At 35.4% G+C, this 16,161-nt stretch overlaps 2 protein-coding genes across 4 annotated transcripts; both read right to left on the bottom strand.

Moving 5' to 3' along the window:
• Positions 1-1,184: 1,184 nt before the first annotated feature.
• Positions 1,185-4,196, bottom strand: LOC138336143 (caveolin-1-like). The gene is made up of 3 exons (XM_069285467.1): positions 3,458-4,196; positions 2,432-2,650; positions 1,185-1,733 (listed from the first exon to the last, which is right to left on the bottom strand). Exons 1-3 carry the CDS (start codon positions 3,701-3,703, stop codon positions 1,395-1,397), a joined length of 804 nt encoding a protein of 267 aa, XP_069141568.1. The 5' UTR covers positions 3,704-4,196; the 3' UTR covers positions 1,185-1,394.
• Positions 4,197-6,124: 1,928 nt separating this feature from the next.
• LOC138336144 (caveolin-1-like) lies at positions 6,125-15,791 on the bottom strand. 3 transcript variants are annotated; one of them, XM_069285468.1, is made up of 2 exons: positions 15,605-15,791; positions 6,125-7,098 (listed from the first exon to the last, which is right to left on the bottom strand). In XM_069285468.1, the coding sequence occupies exons 1-2, from the start codon at positions 15,683-15,685 to the stop codon at positions 6,733-6,735; spliced, it is 447 nt and encodes a 148-aa protein (XP_069141569.1). In that variant the 5' UTR covers positions 15,686-15,791; the 3' UTR covers positions 6,125-6,732. The 3 variants fall into 3 exon arrangements, with proteins under 3 accessions (XP_069141569.1, XP_069141571.1, XP_069141570.1); XM_069285470.1 differs by lacking the exon at positions 15,605-15,791 and adding an exon at positions 11,282-11,593; XM_069285469.1 differs by lacking the exon at positions 15,605-15,791 and adding an exon at positions 9,187-9,407.
• Between the last annotated feature and the right edge of the window lie 370 nt (positions 15,792-16,161).

Below are 16,161 nucleotides of genomic sequence, written 5' to 3'. Positions count from 1 at the left end.
GAATTACGAGGATTTGTGTAAAAAAAAAGTACACGCTACATCCCCAGGTCACGATTTTCTAATGAGCACAGACCGAATAAAATAGCAATCCATTAAACGAATGCACTTACTTATAACAATTGCACTTTGGTATCCCTTAGCGATCCCCACGCTCCATTTTATATCATGCAGAACAGATTATCACCGATCTCGCCCATTTTTTGTCAGTCGTCTCCGATTTGATACAAGCTCTCTGATTGACTCCGAGAAGCGAGTGGACCAATCGGAGAGCTTGTATCAAATCGGAGACGATTAACAAAAAATGGCCGAGATCGGTGGTAGTTTGATTTGTATGACAATAAATGAATCGTTGGGATCGCTAAGGGATACCAATGTGCAATTTTTATAAGTAACTGATTTTATATTGAGGATCTGTACTTCAGGGATGCATTCGTTTAATGGATTGCGATTTTATTCGGTCTGTGCTCATTAGGGAATCGTGACCTGGGGATGTAGCGTGTACATTCCGACTATCGACTTTTACACGAATTTTACCGGTTATGCCTATTTCCGCGGGTCAAAATCTTCGCAAATTCATTTTCAAAGGAATCAGAATTTTCTATTTGCCTTCAAGGGTATCTATCACTCAACCCATTCTGAATATTTTACGGATCAATATTTCGCGTGGATGACCCACTAAATCGCGAAATATCACGCCACGAAAATAACTGATGCTGCCATGATTAGATTTACAGCACATTGTTTGTTATCTAGTAGTAGTTACACATGTATCTAGATGGATGCACAGTGATATGATAATTAGGTAGAGTTTATGTATGGACCCACCAGAGTCTGCAATCTGATTAAAATATATTATATATTATTCTCACTGTGTCATAGATAATCTGAAAACATCTCATATGGGGTCACGTCCTGATGACCTTTCTTATAGACCAATCAAATTGCTGCTTCCAAATTTCTTGACGGGGACGATTTACATTTGTGTGTATGTAGTCATTTCTCACATTGAATACAATATAGAAATATGAATAGGTATGCTATGTCGAAATGTCATTTTCAATAAATGTAGCAAGGTGCAGAAAATATATTTGAGATGATGTACATGGAATATAAAGTTTACCAGAACGTGACCACAAATAGGATGTTGTCAGAAGCATGCACATTAAGTGAACAGAGAACTCGAATGTCGTGTTATTTTTAATCACTAAAATACCAGAAAAAATCTTTATAAACATGCACGATTAAATGTTTAAAAAAAGATCAAACAAATTGTGTGACGTATCTATACAACCATCCTCGACACTCAAGGGGTTACTATCACTGTCGTGGATATAACGACGTATAACGACAGTGATAGTAACCCCTGGAGTATCGAGGATGATATACAAGTCTTTTCACTCTTTCTTTACAGTGATAATTATTCCACTAAATATCTTTCCACATGCTTCGAATATGGGACTTATGATGGCCTCTATAAATATTCTCCAAATCTTAGCACAGGGAATTATTTCTATGGCGTAACGCCTTATCAATGGTCGAACGTTCCATACAAAGCCGCACGTGAGGCACGCGAAGCTGACACCCCAACAGAAGGCACATGGGATCGCAAAAATGGCTGTGAGAATCCTGTAGCACCAGTATTTAGTCTTTGTGAACACTACTGCACTATTTAGCCAGACACAGTCGATACTGTGGGCCCCATCAGGCTCCGCGAAAAGATCATCGAACTCCACCTATGTAATAAAATAAATAAATGTTAATTATATAAACCAGATAAAGTTCATTTACATAGTCAGCAATGTCAGAAAATTATACTTTTATCTCATTTCTATTCACAATAACGCCCTGTTGACGTTAGGTCGACAACACGGCATCGCGAAAATGCTAAGACAACAGAGCGGCAATACGACGTTGACAATACCGTCGCTTTGTCGCGATTTCGCGTTGTCCACCCAAAGTTGACAGAGTGAGATGGCGATATTGCAAGATGGCCCTATACCGCCACCATGCATTTCTGCTTATCGCTCAATTTTACTTGATTATGAATTGAATTTATTAGAATATTTAATATTGTTGACGAAAACCATTCCAAACGTCTCGTGTTCGGTTGCATCAGCCGTACTCTGCTTTCATTAAAATGCGGATCTATACATCCTTGGACTATTTCATAGTAAAACTGAAGGCAACTCAGGGGAACAAATCTGAACCAATCACAGGTCTGCAAAAAATGTCTTTGAAGACTAGAGAGAGCGACGCCATACTTCGAAGCCATACAGTTAACCACAGTGTACCGTTATACGGCTCTTTTGATGTACATCAAACGACTAAATTACCTGTTCTCTTACCTCCAGCTTTACTATAAGATAATCCAGGGGTGTAGAAATCGTAAGTGATTGTAACCCCTGCTGAACACTATACTTTGATCACTCACCTTGACATCATCATTCATGTGTGTCGGGTCCCTGTCAGACAAGTCCATATGAGGGACGACAGGTTCCTTGCTGTACTGGACACTGACTCGAGGTGTGTGGACATGGGTTTGAGTCTCCAATGTCGGAGTGACGGAGACACGCGCAGGTGGGAAGGGTTGCTGCTGCTCCTGTCGATGTTCGCCTTCGCTGATGGGTATGTCGTCATATGTGTTATCATACTGTAAAAAATAATACTCTTTTACCAGAGTTGCCAATTCATAAAGATGACAAGGGGGAGGGAGATTCCCAAACAGGAGTTAAAAAGTGGTAACAAATGTGCGATGCCATTTTCGCGAAGTAAAACACGTCTTGTTACACGCGTGAACGTACCAAGGGGTAATATCAAAAGTACAAATAGATGTGTTTGTGACATTCATTAATTCTCGTAATATCTGACTAGCGACAGGCAAAATATAGTTGGGTTATGTTATTTCATATGTTATGTCTTAAATCTATTCCCGCATTCCCACGCAAAGATATTGTCTTTGCGTGAGAATGCGGGAAATGTTTTTCAAATGTCGTGAGAATTTGTCTCATGTTGCATGAGACACGTCTTCGTGGGAGATAGACGATGAAAATCGTGAGTCTGTCGCTTAAAGCGCGAGGGTTGGAAACAATGTTGATTTTTGCGGTAGATGTCTGTTGTTTTACCTATGATATAATAAAAAATTTTGAATTTAATAAGTTTTTTGTCTTTATATTTTGAAATTTATGATGAACCGACGCCATTATGAAAATCACGGTTATCGTAAACTACGTGTACGCCCATGCCATGCAATTCCCCGCTGTGCAATTATGAAATTGCAATGCATGTTCCTCGACTAGAGATCCACTGAATTACTTTGATAATCAAAGATATAAAAAAGAACAAAGCAAAAATGAGGCTTTGTCCTTGAAATTGAGTGACAATAATAGTAATTTTTATCAGTCTACGAACCACTGAAAAGTATAATCGCGAAAACAACAATAGGCCTACTAAACCATACCTTTGATGTCCTAACGGAAATCGGCCTTGGTGGCGAAACCGGCACTGGTGGCGCTGCTCTGTGTACTTCCGGTTTTGTTTCCTTACGGAAGGAGGATTTTGAAGCATTGGATCCCGCCGATGTCATGGACGGCGACCTTGATGACGGTTTTGTTGGTGACCCCTGCTCCTGACCTCGACCTCCACCTTCTTCGTCGCCAGGATTCCTGACCCCGTCATCACTTCTTTGTGAAATATTATCCGCCATATTTGAACTTTATGAAAAAAAATCTAGAAAAATATATTTAAGTTTTGGTCACTATATTACGAACCCATACGACACAGAGTTCTAAGCTTGTGTAACACTGTATGTATCCATTGGATATGAAAGGCGGCCGTGTGTTTTGTGTTGTTTTATCCGAGAGCGCTTAGACTACGACGTGTAGTATTGAGATGGACTTCCATCCTCCGTCAGAGATACACTGTACGCCTACATGATATCCTATGTATACACAGACGTGCCCCCTGATTAACATGTACCTTAACCATCTATGTACAATGGGACTGTACCTGCTTGAGAGATCTCGTGCGATTAACTTACTCCTTTACATACATTCTATGTAGATAGTGGCGATAATCGTCCACTCAGCGTCCAGCGCCTGGCCTCGCACGCCCTACATAATTATTCAGTGACGGATATTTCAGTTTCGACCTCAGTTGCATGTCACGATATTTTAGAGGGTAGAGCCTTCTCTGGACATACGACCGTCTATTTACTGTTTGACAAGAGGGCTTCAAAATCAATATTGGGAGAGGGAAGTTAGAGATGTATGTAGCAATATTTAAGGTCTAGCTTAACGTCTTATTGACGGGCAGGACCTACTGTACTATGTTTAGGAGGTAGGGAAAGCCGAAGTATCCACAGAGAAACCACCGACTTTCAGCCAGTCCCATACAACTGTCCCACGTCCAAGAGATTGAAACATTCTTTTATTATGTCGGGCCACTGCAGCCCACAATATTGAAGGAGAGAGATGGAAATATAAATTTAAGCAACATTTCGATTGCAATAATGTTAAATAACAGGCAATCTATCACTTTAGTACGCTTCTGCGCTTTTGATTAGTCTGCACAGACTAAGAGCAGGAATTGGCATATGTAATTAATTAAATTGCAATTACGTTCAGATTTGCTCAATTAAATTATAATTGCAACTCAAAGGACCTTTGACTTAGTAATTTAATTACTTTACCAACGCAATTAATTTAATTACGTATAGCATTTGAAGTGGACAACTTTAATGAAATGCACGGACGACGTGTGTGTAACTCCATCTGACCTGGTGTTTGAGTACATTTTACAAAGGTTTTTATAATTTATCTTCTTCGGCAAAAAAAAAACCCACAAAAAAAAAAAAAAAAACGACAAAAAAAAACCCAACAATTACTTGATCTTCATGTATTCGATGAGAATGAAGTTAAAAACATAGCGAATCACACAATCCAGTTTTGTTTATACACAGAAAATAAATAAGGTCTGCATACCCTAGCCATGTACATAACTTAGATATATTCCTGATGTTATTCACCTGCTATGATTAGTTTATCTAATGAATGTTTAAACGTGTCTGATATAATGCTATCAGTCAATAAGGGCTAGGTGATATTATCAGTGATATCAGAACTAGAGCTGTGAAAATTTGGGATAACGTAAGGCCAATGTAACACAATACAGCATAGTTTTAAGATAATGATGACGACGGATGGAATTGGAAACTAGGACCGCATACATGTTGACACGTTATCTAAGACTCATATTTTGTTTACCATATTGGTATATATACACGATAGGTTTTATTTAAAACCATCAATAGAATATCCGGAATTTGTTGTTTTGTACTTAGTTGTAAACTTCCGGTTTCCGGGAGAATAAATGGAAAGTTGAAGAGTGAAATTGTTTCAATTCGTCATTAATTTATATTCTCTCACATCGCCAAGCCAGAACAATGCAATTTTATGCCCATAGGCACCTGCTGTGTAAGTACAATTGATAGATCTTCCCAAAGACGTGTCTCTTTTCCATCGACATACTTTATGTTTGGCCTTAAGGTTCATGTAAAGGCTTTCAACAGTGATATTTTGCAAGCCTAAAACTCATTACTGTGCTGCAATTGAACAGAACTAATTTCATTAATTGTTGGTATATACCCTAGCTAACTGTCAGTCTTACTCTTGATATGTAATTTGTGAAGCTGCTTGTAAAATTCAGTGAAATATGAGAAAAAGTATATTTCTGGAGAAGACATAGAACTCGTGTGAATTGTATTGATGGAACCAAATAATCATGCCATCGTGTTCAGTTGAGAATATGCCAGGTACTTGTTCAGTTGAGAATATGCCAGGTACTCCAACAGTTTGTTTGGCAAAATCGGACCAGCAAATAGCGCATGACATACGGAGTATACAGTGTTAAACCATACGTATTGTAAATGTGTGTTTTTACTTTTATATATCGTATCTATTTTTGCAATAATACGTATTCGGTATTGTGTGAAATGTAAAGTTTGTCTTTGAAAGTTATTCGCGTGATTAGATGTTGAACGAATGAGGTATGTTGTGAGAGTTGAATGTTCTAATTGTGTTTTTATTATATTTACAGAATATCTTTTAAAAATGGAATAAACATGAAAGAATCTGAACCCAGCGGGTTTGTCATTTTCTAAACATATCGCACCCGCTACACATAATTTAATATTAAGAATTATGTTGTAATGCATACATCCAAGACATGATAACACAAAGTATTTATGTAAACAAGAATCTATGTTCCAGAATACCGAATAGAATCATATTCATATTAAAAACTTTGTCCAAGAAACACTAATATTTACATTTTGCATTCACAATTTTCATCAATAGTGAAATCGATTCAATGATGATTTTTAATGAAAACGTTGGATTTTATCGTTAATGTTTTTCAAATATGCACTTTAACATAGCGTCCTACATGGTCCGGCGTCTCTAACCTATATTTTACTGATAATCATCTCTCTCCTATCATTATGTTCTTTACTACCACAATCTTTCAATACACAATCCGTAAAGTTAAGAAAGATATGACAGCGATAGACAGTTTCATCTTCATGTAATCTCAGATTATAATCCACACTGTCAGATAAAGTTATCAGATAGAGATATAAACACATTCAGCCAAGCAACACGTATTATACGTAGACGTCTGTGTACCATCTTCGTGTTCTGGCGGATTAATATGGATAAATGTGCCGTTGAGTCAGGACTACTTTTTCTCTGGTACTGGCATCGGTGGAGCTCCATGATGCGCTACGGCTATGTTACTAAAAAATAATCCACAGGATTCACACACGGGTGCCAGAAAACAGTTTATAACCGTCCCAAAACATTTCTGACACTGATTACACTGGATGATGAACATGCGCATGCCTGGTGTGCAGCACCACACGTGCGTATACGTCAACATCGCGAACTCCATACCCCAGTAGAAAGCCACAAATATACCGGTAAAGATGGCGCATAAATTGTAACAGCAGGTTTTTGTACACCTGTAGCAGACGAACGTCACCTTCCAGATACACTCGACACTGTGTGTACCATATGGCTCGGCAAACACATCCTCAAACTCAACCTGAAACAAAAAAAGAGCAATTTTCATACTAATGTTTTGTAACTAACTTTGATTCTCGTGAATTCGAAACTCATGTAACTCGAATACACTGTTTAATTCGAAGTCTTTTGTTTTCCCGACTACAAGTCTGGTATCAGAAATATCGAATGTTACTATGGTTCAATTGACCTCTTGGCATTTATTTAGAAACGTGTGATTGTTTCATTATGTAACTAACTTCTTACTGTACTAAGTGGAACCACATATTGGATTGCCTAGTTGTTTACCAATCATGTATAACAATATTCTTGCTTGCATAATATAATGATGGATTACGTGTATCGAATTTCTTTGCTTATATTTTTTGTGACACGAATTTTTGCTGTCCTCATGGCGGGATCGTTAAAGGCGACTAAATTTAAGACATTATCTTTTCTATCATTTCTAACCGACTTTCTTCTTGATACAATCTCCATTGACACCGCCTCTATTTTGACCTTCATCTGAGCGCTCGCCCCTTAGAGTAATGCTCTGTGTTTTCTCCCCTGAGCAAACAATAGTCTATAAAAGTGGTAGTTTAAGAAAGTGGTACGGCTGGTTTGTCTCTTCAGTCTACCAAAATACGTACACGTTTCACAAACTGAGGATGTATATCCCAAGCAAAACGGGAAATAAATTTAAATTCCCACCATCTTTAAAATATTTTTCAAACTGATTTCATGACGACAACCCAAAAGCTTTATGAGTAAGTTGATAGTGTCATGTAGTGTCCCACTGGCGAATAAACCGTAATCAAACGAGAAAAAACAAACAAACAAACAAGTAAACAACACCAACAAAAGCTTAGACATTAAGCATACTGCGTTGATTTTTGTGTTTGATCTGTAAAACTCTCAAAGAATATCAACTTTTGCCATCAATGTTTGTTTCGGGATATAAAAAGGTATAATTATTTTTCCCGGTAGAAATGTCGAATTTCCCTATAACTTAGTATTGTTGCCAACTCAGATTTGACCAACATTTGTGGAGGTAGTGCCATTGATAAAGTGAGTTGAAAATATAAGATTTGTTAATATATATAGTTTACTTTTAACCTAATTTACATGCTTTGTGGAGTGTAAGACTCATTGGGTCACGAGGTTTAGGTTTGGATTTTTATATGTTATACATTTGAGGTTTGTGACTTTAAAGCATAAATATTCTGAAAACATGCATTGAGACACTTTTTAACTAATTGCATCTGAAGCAGAGATAAGTTGAAATAAATTAAATCAATATTTATGCAAAATTTAGATATGCATTATTGATTTTTTTTCAGTAGTACATACAGTGAAATTAACAGTGGTCTGATTTGCGCATAATTAATAGGTTATTACGGCTTCATTATACCTATTATACATATCCCCTGTCTATACTGTGCACGATAGAAAAGACCGACGTTCGTGAAAATGGAAAGCTGTTTGAAATCGCGAAATAGAATATCTATCATTGGTATTAAACAATTGTGATATTGGAAGTCAATCCTTTGCTTATCTCTTGACACTATCCAATCTTCACATCAATATTTCAAATCAATTCTGTTAGAAGGTATACTGATTTCAATATTGTCTCTATTAATTAATCTCTTCAGAAATCAAAATGCTGTCAGTATCTAGAGCTTTGAAGTAATACAACTTTTGGCATTATGGTATGGTAATTACTTACAATCTGTATAATTGAATAAATATATATTTACATATTTACGTTGCTTACTTTAAATGCACTTGATGATAGGCTTTCTTTAGCCTTTTTGACTGAAGTTGTTATGTTATGAACTCAATACCTGTAATTTAATAATAAACTGTTCCAGCGATCAAATGTGAATAGTTCATTTGAATATTCAGGGTTGAATGAGTTATTTGACGTAGTTATTATTAATTGCAAAGTCAACCGTAGGACAATATATTAAGTGTATGCAAATTTTCAATTTTATATGCTTATTATAAAAAAAGTTTCTAAATATGTTCATAAAGTGTAAAAATCGTCAAAGAATATTCAGGATATCGGTTTCGGCCATATTTTTGTAAATGTATTGGTACACGGAACGACTGAAGAAATGGCTGTACAAACCTGAAGATGGGTGTTGATTTCATTTGCGTCTCTTATCTCTAAGTCCACATTGGCCTTTCCCGTATCATCGTCATCCATTTTACTGTATTAAGTTTTTTTAGCGTTTTTCGTTAAGTTTCGTTGTTCCTACCAGGTGAAATCCTGACTATCAATATTCTACCAGTGTCGTGACCCAGATGTAATTACTACCTATTGTTTTTAATACCTTTATGGCCCCCTTTGTTTAGCCTGTAGCTAGGTTTGTGTCTATTTAACTGTACAGGTATGCTTTGGCAAGCATTGATAACAAATACCTTTATAAAAATACAATAGTATACCTGTAATTACAGCCGAGTTACCACTGTAGAGCCTAGCAGTCACGTCTTTTAACAGTATGGCGTTTTAATAGTGTTATTTTTAGCATTTATCATGTCACTTTGTTTTTGTTATATATCATAGCAAGCTTATGGTTTGTTAATTAAACTGAGTTGGATATCATGTTTTGTATAATACATGTGTTTAATACGAAAAAATGTCGATTCAGAGATTTTTTTTCCCTTGTAAATAGATCAATGATAACGGCTAATGACGAAGTAAAACAGAAATAAATGTTAGGGAGGTTCTTTAAATGTTTAGAGTAGAACCAGATGTTCTACAAGAGAAAGCGTGAAATATGATTTAGTGTGACGTCACCTGCAATAAATCTGGTCAAATCTAGGTACTTTAGTCCTAATCTAAAATTAGAATAAGTCGATGACAATAGAACAATAGGCACAAGTCTGACTTCATATTGAAAAAAGAAAAAGAGAAAATCTGTCCTTCGATATTACTTGTTATAATATTTCGTTGACGTTGCATAATATCTTTTTTCAGATGTAAAATTTGTTTAATCAGACTGTACTAAACAATTATAAAGGTTTTCGACCACGTGTCTATTACATTATAATCATTCAATTAAAAAAAAAAAAAAAAATAGCAGTGATTACTCTAACCGTTGATATAAATATATTCTTGCTGAATATTGTATTGCCAATCTAGAAATTAAAAAAAAGAGAAACAAACCAAAAAACAATAGCGTTGTTTATTTATATTTTTTATGATCATTTTTGTACATATTTGATGATTGGTTGTTTATAATAAGGATGTCATTGTCTGTTTATTTCTCGGTATGATTCTTTATATCATTTTATATTGCATGTAACTGACAAGTACTATACTTATTCTCGTGTTATCTCCCTTCCAACGTACAATAGCGCTATATTAGTAACAACGACTATTACTGTATTTTCATTTTCAAATTTTCGGTTTTAGTATATCGCATTGGTAGACTTTCTTTTCAAAATGTGTAATTGACTTTTAGTGATCTTTCATGACAGACATTTTTTTGTCAATGACAACTGATTTTCAAATGCTTCTCTTTCATTCAAAATATTTAACACAAGTTATTTATCAGACCCACTCAGATTAGCAAAGGGTGGAACAGTTCATTATAAATTTTCAGGGGTGAATGAGTTAATTTACATAATTATGATAATTCATTGGCTACTGATAATTTGATCGCTAACGTAAATTGGGTGGTAAAATATTTCTACATTAAACAACAAGGCAATAGGAGTTAGTGAACTTTTTGCTTCCTAATATATTGAACAAGTTTGGTTATATGAGCATTAAAAAAACAATCCATTGTATACTACAAACTCCCTAACCTATATAAAGACAATAGTTCATAACAGGTCACCCTAGGCCTACCATTGCTGGGGATCTAAATCAATTTTTTACTCTTCCATAGTGTAGTTCAGGAAACATGTTTTATTTTCTAGATGGTTGTTGATGATTTTGAAAAAAAATAGATCAATTTTTGTTATTGTACTGTATACCAACAACGAGACATTTTCCTTCTCCCTTTGTAATTAGATGCTAAATGTTCTAAATATATTTTTTTTGTGGAAAATATTTTTAAGAGTATGCTATAATAATCTGTATAGCGTGTTGCTATGCGAACATTTCTCTCCGCAAATAATTATCGAGGAGGGGATCGCGAAATTAAATCCAAACGAAATTCAACAACTGTGCAGTGCCAGAAAGGGGTTGTTATGATAATCTGGACCCCACTTACCTGGAGATGAGCGTTGATATCATTTGCATCCCTTTGAACTAGGTCAACATTGACACCGGCAATGTCATCATTCATGTTTAATTATTGACGTGAATATTTCCTCTAGAGTTATGTTAAAACACACAAAAGATCACTTGATTTTAGCATTTGTCGCACGTAGGATTAACAAAGAAAAATGGCTGTGTCCATTTGAACGATGTAAATTTTCACCTTATTGAAAAATAAATCCTCGATAATACACAAAATGGCCGGAGCTATGGATACCTCTCAGACAAACTGAGACCTGTTTTTGCATACTAGGATATATAGCTTATCTTAATTGAACTACATACGGATACACTTAGACCTACCTGCAAAAAAACAATGCAGACATTTTATTCCATTGTTTAACTGTCAGTCCCCATCCTGGGTTTAAAGATCGACCCGGCATTAGTGCTTACCTATTGGCGTATGTGATTCGGTAGATTAACGATAGGATCTTGACTTTTGTTTTACCGAGTTGAAGGACACTCCTGATATTGTAAGACACCGCTGAACTTTAATGAGGTGTAAGGTAAAACAAACACTACCAGATTTTAAATACCACTGAGGATCTGAATTCAAATTTCAGTATATTGCTTGAAATGGGTATATCTTTGGTATTAATTGTTGTACAAAAATACTTATTTCTATATTGTCCTTGTGTAAGACATTTGACGATTTTCTTAGGTATGTTTTTGTGGCTTTTAGATGATTTGGAATCTCGATAGTAAGTATTTCAATGTGTTGTTAATTATAATATATATGTAGAAATATATGCCTATTTGTTAAATATTAAAATCACAGGAGCTTGACGTTCTGTGAATAATGTACATGTGTATAGCATAAATATATATAAATGCCCCTATAAAAATATATAAATATCCCCATATACTAAGGTATTTATATATATTTATGCTATATATTATTGACAGAACGTCAAGCTTCTGTGATAATACCATCATATGGAAGTCTTTGCTGTGATTACAGTGACCAGTAACAAAGAGCTACAGAAAGGGGAGTAACTCAAACAAGTCTATAGATTCCCATTGCTTGGTATACTACGAAATTTAACTTATTATATTGTAACAGTAAACTATACGGTTTTATTGTGAAAAAATATGTGGTATTCACTCAGTATTGACTGTCAGAGCACAGCATTTACAGTGAAATTATAGTTTTGGCGGGAATACCTGTTTTGAAATATCAAACCAAAATGTAACATTACGTGCATCTTTCTAATGTATTTTAATGTTTGCTTGTTGGAGCATCTATGTATTGGATTTGTTTATTTCATGTTATTGTTATTGAAATTTGCGGCGCATGTGTATAACTAAATTAATAAACGATAAATAAATAAAAGGGGAATACATAGGTATCACCGCAGATCGGAAGTCATGTACTAGTATTAGTAGGCCTAGCCTAGATCTAAGATAGAGACATAAAGACGTAATAAACAAAATGTTATTTGTTTCGTGATGAACAAGAGTTATAACTACTCATCTCACGTGGTGGAAACTTTTATATTTTTTTTCCACTGGTGCTTCTCAAAATTTTCATCCTACTCGATAGAATATAAGTATTATTCATCATAAACAAGGAATATACAAATATCAATTTCATTCCCATTAGGCGTTGAATGGCGTATTACCGTAACACCCTGTTACTAAGTAAACTTAAACCTGTTTACCATATGGATGTAGTCGACTGTAGTGAAATGTTTGGTCGAGATCGACAAATTACATGTAGATATTGCGGTTTGCATAAATCATCAATTCCTATAATTAAACAAGCTTTCTGCTTTAAAGTGAATAGTCGGGCAAAGAAAACAAGTCTAAATGCGTTCATTGGCCTTCCAAAAGTTCTCACATATTAATACGACGGTCAAGTTCTGCTTACATTTCCCAGTTCTGACCATTGAAATAAATAAAAGTTGAAGCATTGAAAGCGAGGCTGCGTGGAAATGTAACCACCGATATAGTCAGCCGGGAGGACGTTTTAGGATTCCTATACTTAAAATTAATTTCTTCGTACGCAGACAGATTTTGACGAGAGATATTCTATTTCTATTTCATAAGAAATTATACTGGATACATTCACACCATTTTTACCGACTTTAGCCATCCTTGCCCGACTGTTCACTTTAGTCGTATGGCGTAATGAAATACATATTGTTTATTTGATATTATTATATATCTCAATAAATGCTTAAAGCCTTTCAATGTTTTTGAAATTTCGGTTCTCTTTTTAGGTCACCTGAGACGAAGTCTCAAGTGACCTATTCTAATAGCCTTTTGTCCGTCGTCGTGCGTCGTGCGTCTTCCGTTGGGCGTCGTCCGTCGTATGTCCGTAAACAATTTACATTTTCGACTTCTTCTCCAAAACTGCTGAAGCAATTTCAATGAAATTTTGCACAAACCTTCTAGGGCATAAGGCCAATCAAAAATGTTAATAATATGGTCCCCACCCCCGAGGGTGGGGGAGGAGCCAAAAGGGGTAAAATTGACTAAAATTTCAAAAATCTTCTCCACTCACAGATGTGGTAGAACCAAATACTTTTCATAGATAGAAAGATTTTAAGGCCCTTTACAGAAATTGTGAATTATATGATTCTGGGTCTCTCGTTTCCCCCTGGGGAGGGGTTAAGTTTACTATAGTTTATATAGGGAAAACATATTTTTGAGCATTATTTGGCCATTCGTTAAAAGAAATTAGTCAAATTTTGTCAGAATTACCAGTATAAGATGGCCATTGAATCTTTTTAACAAATTTTCCATGACTGACCCCCAGGGGCCTTAGGGACGGGGTCAAAAAGGGTCAAATAGGCTAAAATCTTCTTCTGAAATTATGGAAATGGTAGAATCGAATACTCTTTATAGATGGAAAGGTCTTAAGGTCCTTAACAAAAATTGTGAATTAAATGACCTTGGGGTCTCACATTTCCCCCTGGGGAGGGGGTAAAGTTTACCATAGTTTATACAGGGAAAACACATTTATGAGATTTTTTTGCTCAATTTTCATAGGAAATTAGTCAAACTTAGTTATAATTATTAGCCTGAGATAACATTTTAATATCATATCCATATTGGTCCTGACCGACCCCTGGGGAAAGAGGGGTGGGGATGAAAGAGATCAAATAGGCTAAAACTTCAAAAACCTTTTTCTAAAATTCTGGCAATGGTAGAATCAAATACTTTACAAAGATGGAAAGGTCTTTGTGAATTATATGACTCTGGGGTCTCACGTTTCCCCCTGGGGAGGGGGTCAAGTTTACTATAGTTAATATTGGGAAATTACATTTATGAGCATTTTTTGCTCAATTTTCATAGGAAATGTGTCAAACTTGTTTAGAATTATAAGCCTGAATAGCATTTTAATATCATATCCATATTGGTCCTGGCCGACCCCCTTGGGATAGAGGGAAGGGGCCAAAAGGGGCAAAAAGGCTAAAACTTGAAAAATCTTCTTAAATTTTGGAAATAATAGAATCAAATACTCTTTATAGATGGAAAGGTCTTCAGGTTTTTTTTTTATAAAAATTGTAAATTATATACCCTGGGGTCTCACATTTCCCCTTGGGGAAGGGGTCAAGTTTACTTTAGTTTATATATGAAAAACACATTTATGAATATTTTTTGCTCAATTTTCATAGGAAATGAGTCAAACTTGATAAGAATTTTAAGCCTGAGATAAAGTTTTATAACATCCATGTCAGTCCTCGCTGACCCCCTGGGACCACAGGGGCGGGGCCAAACAGGGTCAAAATGACTTAAAATTTCAAAAAATCTTCTGAGTTCATAGGTTTGATGGAAGCAAATACTCTTGATAGATTAAAAAGTGAAATTTATAAAATCACTGACCGACGTCAAGGGTCAGTATATTAGTGTTTATATCTCATTCTAAACAAACTCAGGTGACCGTTAAGGCCCATGGGCCTCTTGTTTATTAAGATTTCAAAACTCTGTTTTATGTAAACTCCATACTGCAGCCATGTCAAAGGTCATGTTCAAAAGTAGAATATTTTAATGTCAATAAGCTATTTATATCTCTAGCTGAAACCAGTTATTCAATGGATTATTAATATTTTTCTCTGTATTAGTGAAAACAGAGTATTAACAATTAAAAAAAAATAAATATGATGAATAAAAATTAAAAGAAAAAATATTATACAAGCTATATAGAGTCCATACGTTTGATGTCCCCGTTTTAAGACAGAAAAGGTTGGGGCGTTACTAATACATATATATGACAATATTACCCTCGGTAAGTAAAACAAACAATACAGCGAAACAAGAGAAACCTCACCTGCACGTGGGTATTGATATCATTGGCGTCCCTGTTGATTAAATCTACATTAACAGTGCCTCCGACTTTGTCATCATCCATGTTTTTGAACTAATACTTACAAACACATATGTAAATATTCTAAATCTGCATTTTGTCTATATAGACGACGGATTAGGTTTTAATATATCTTATCTGAACTTATAAAGAGGAGGGGACACTGACGTCTCCAAGCAATAATATAACAATTGATATAAAGTACATAGATGAAAAAGATTGTTTAACATATTAATGCATGGTATTGAGCTGAAGACAATGGGTGCATGTCTAGGGTAGGTATCTGGGACGGTCGGTTCGCACGCTTTTTTCCCTCGTGTGTCGTAAGCATGTTGTCTCAATGATTGTTGTGTATTCAAAACCACTCGTGTGTGACATGCTAATTGAATAGTGTTAACACTTTGAGTTTATTTTATCTGTGGTCTAATGTAGCATGGCTGACGTAAAGGCACAGTAATGATTGTTATGTAGATAAACCGTGTTATTTTACAGAGGAACAATTTATGATTAGTTAAATACAA

This window comes from Argopecten irradians, chromosome 12, assembly GCF_041381155.1.
Source record: "Argopecten irradians isolate NY chromosome 12, Ai_NY, whole genome shotgun sequence".
NCBI classification, from domain to species: Eukaryota; Metazoa; Mollusca; class Bivalvia; order Pectinida; family Pectinidae; genus Argopecten; species Argopecten irradians.
This window is presented reverse-complemented; position numbering and strand designations above follow the sequence as displayed.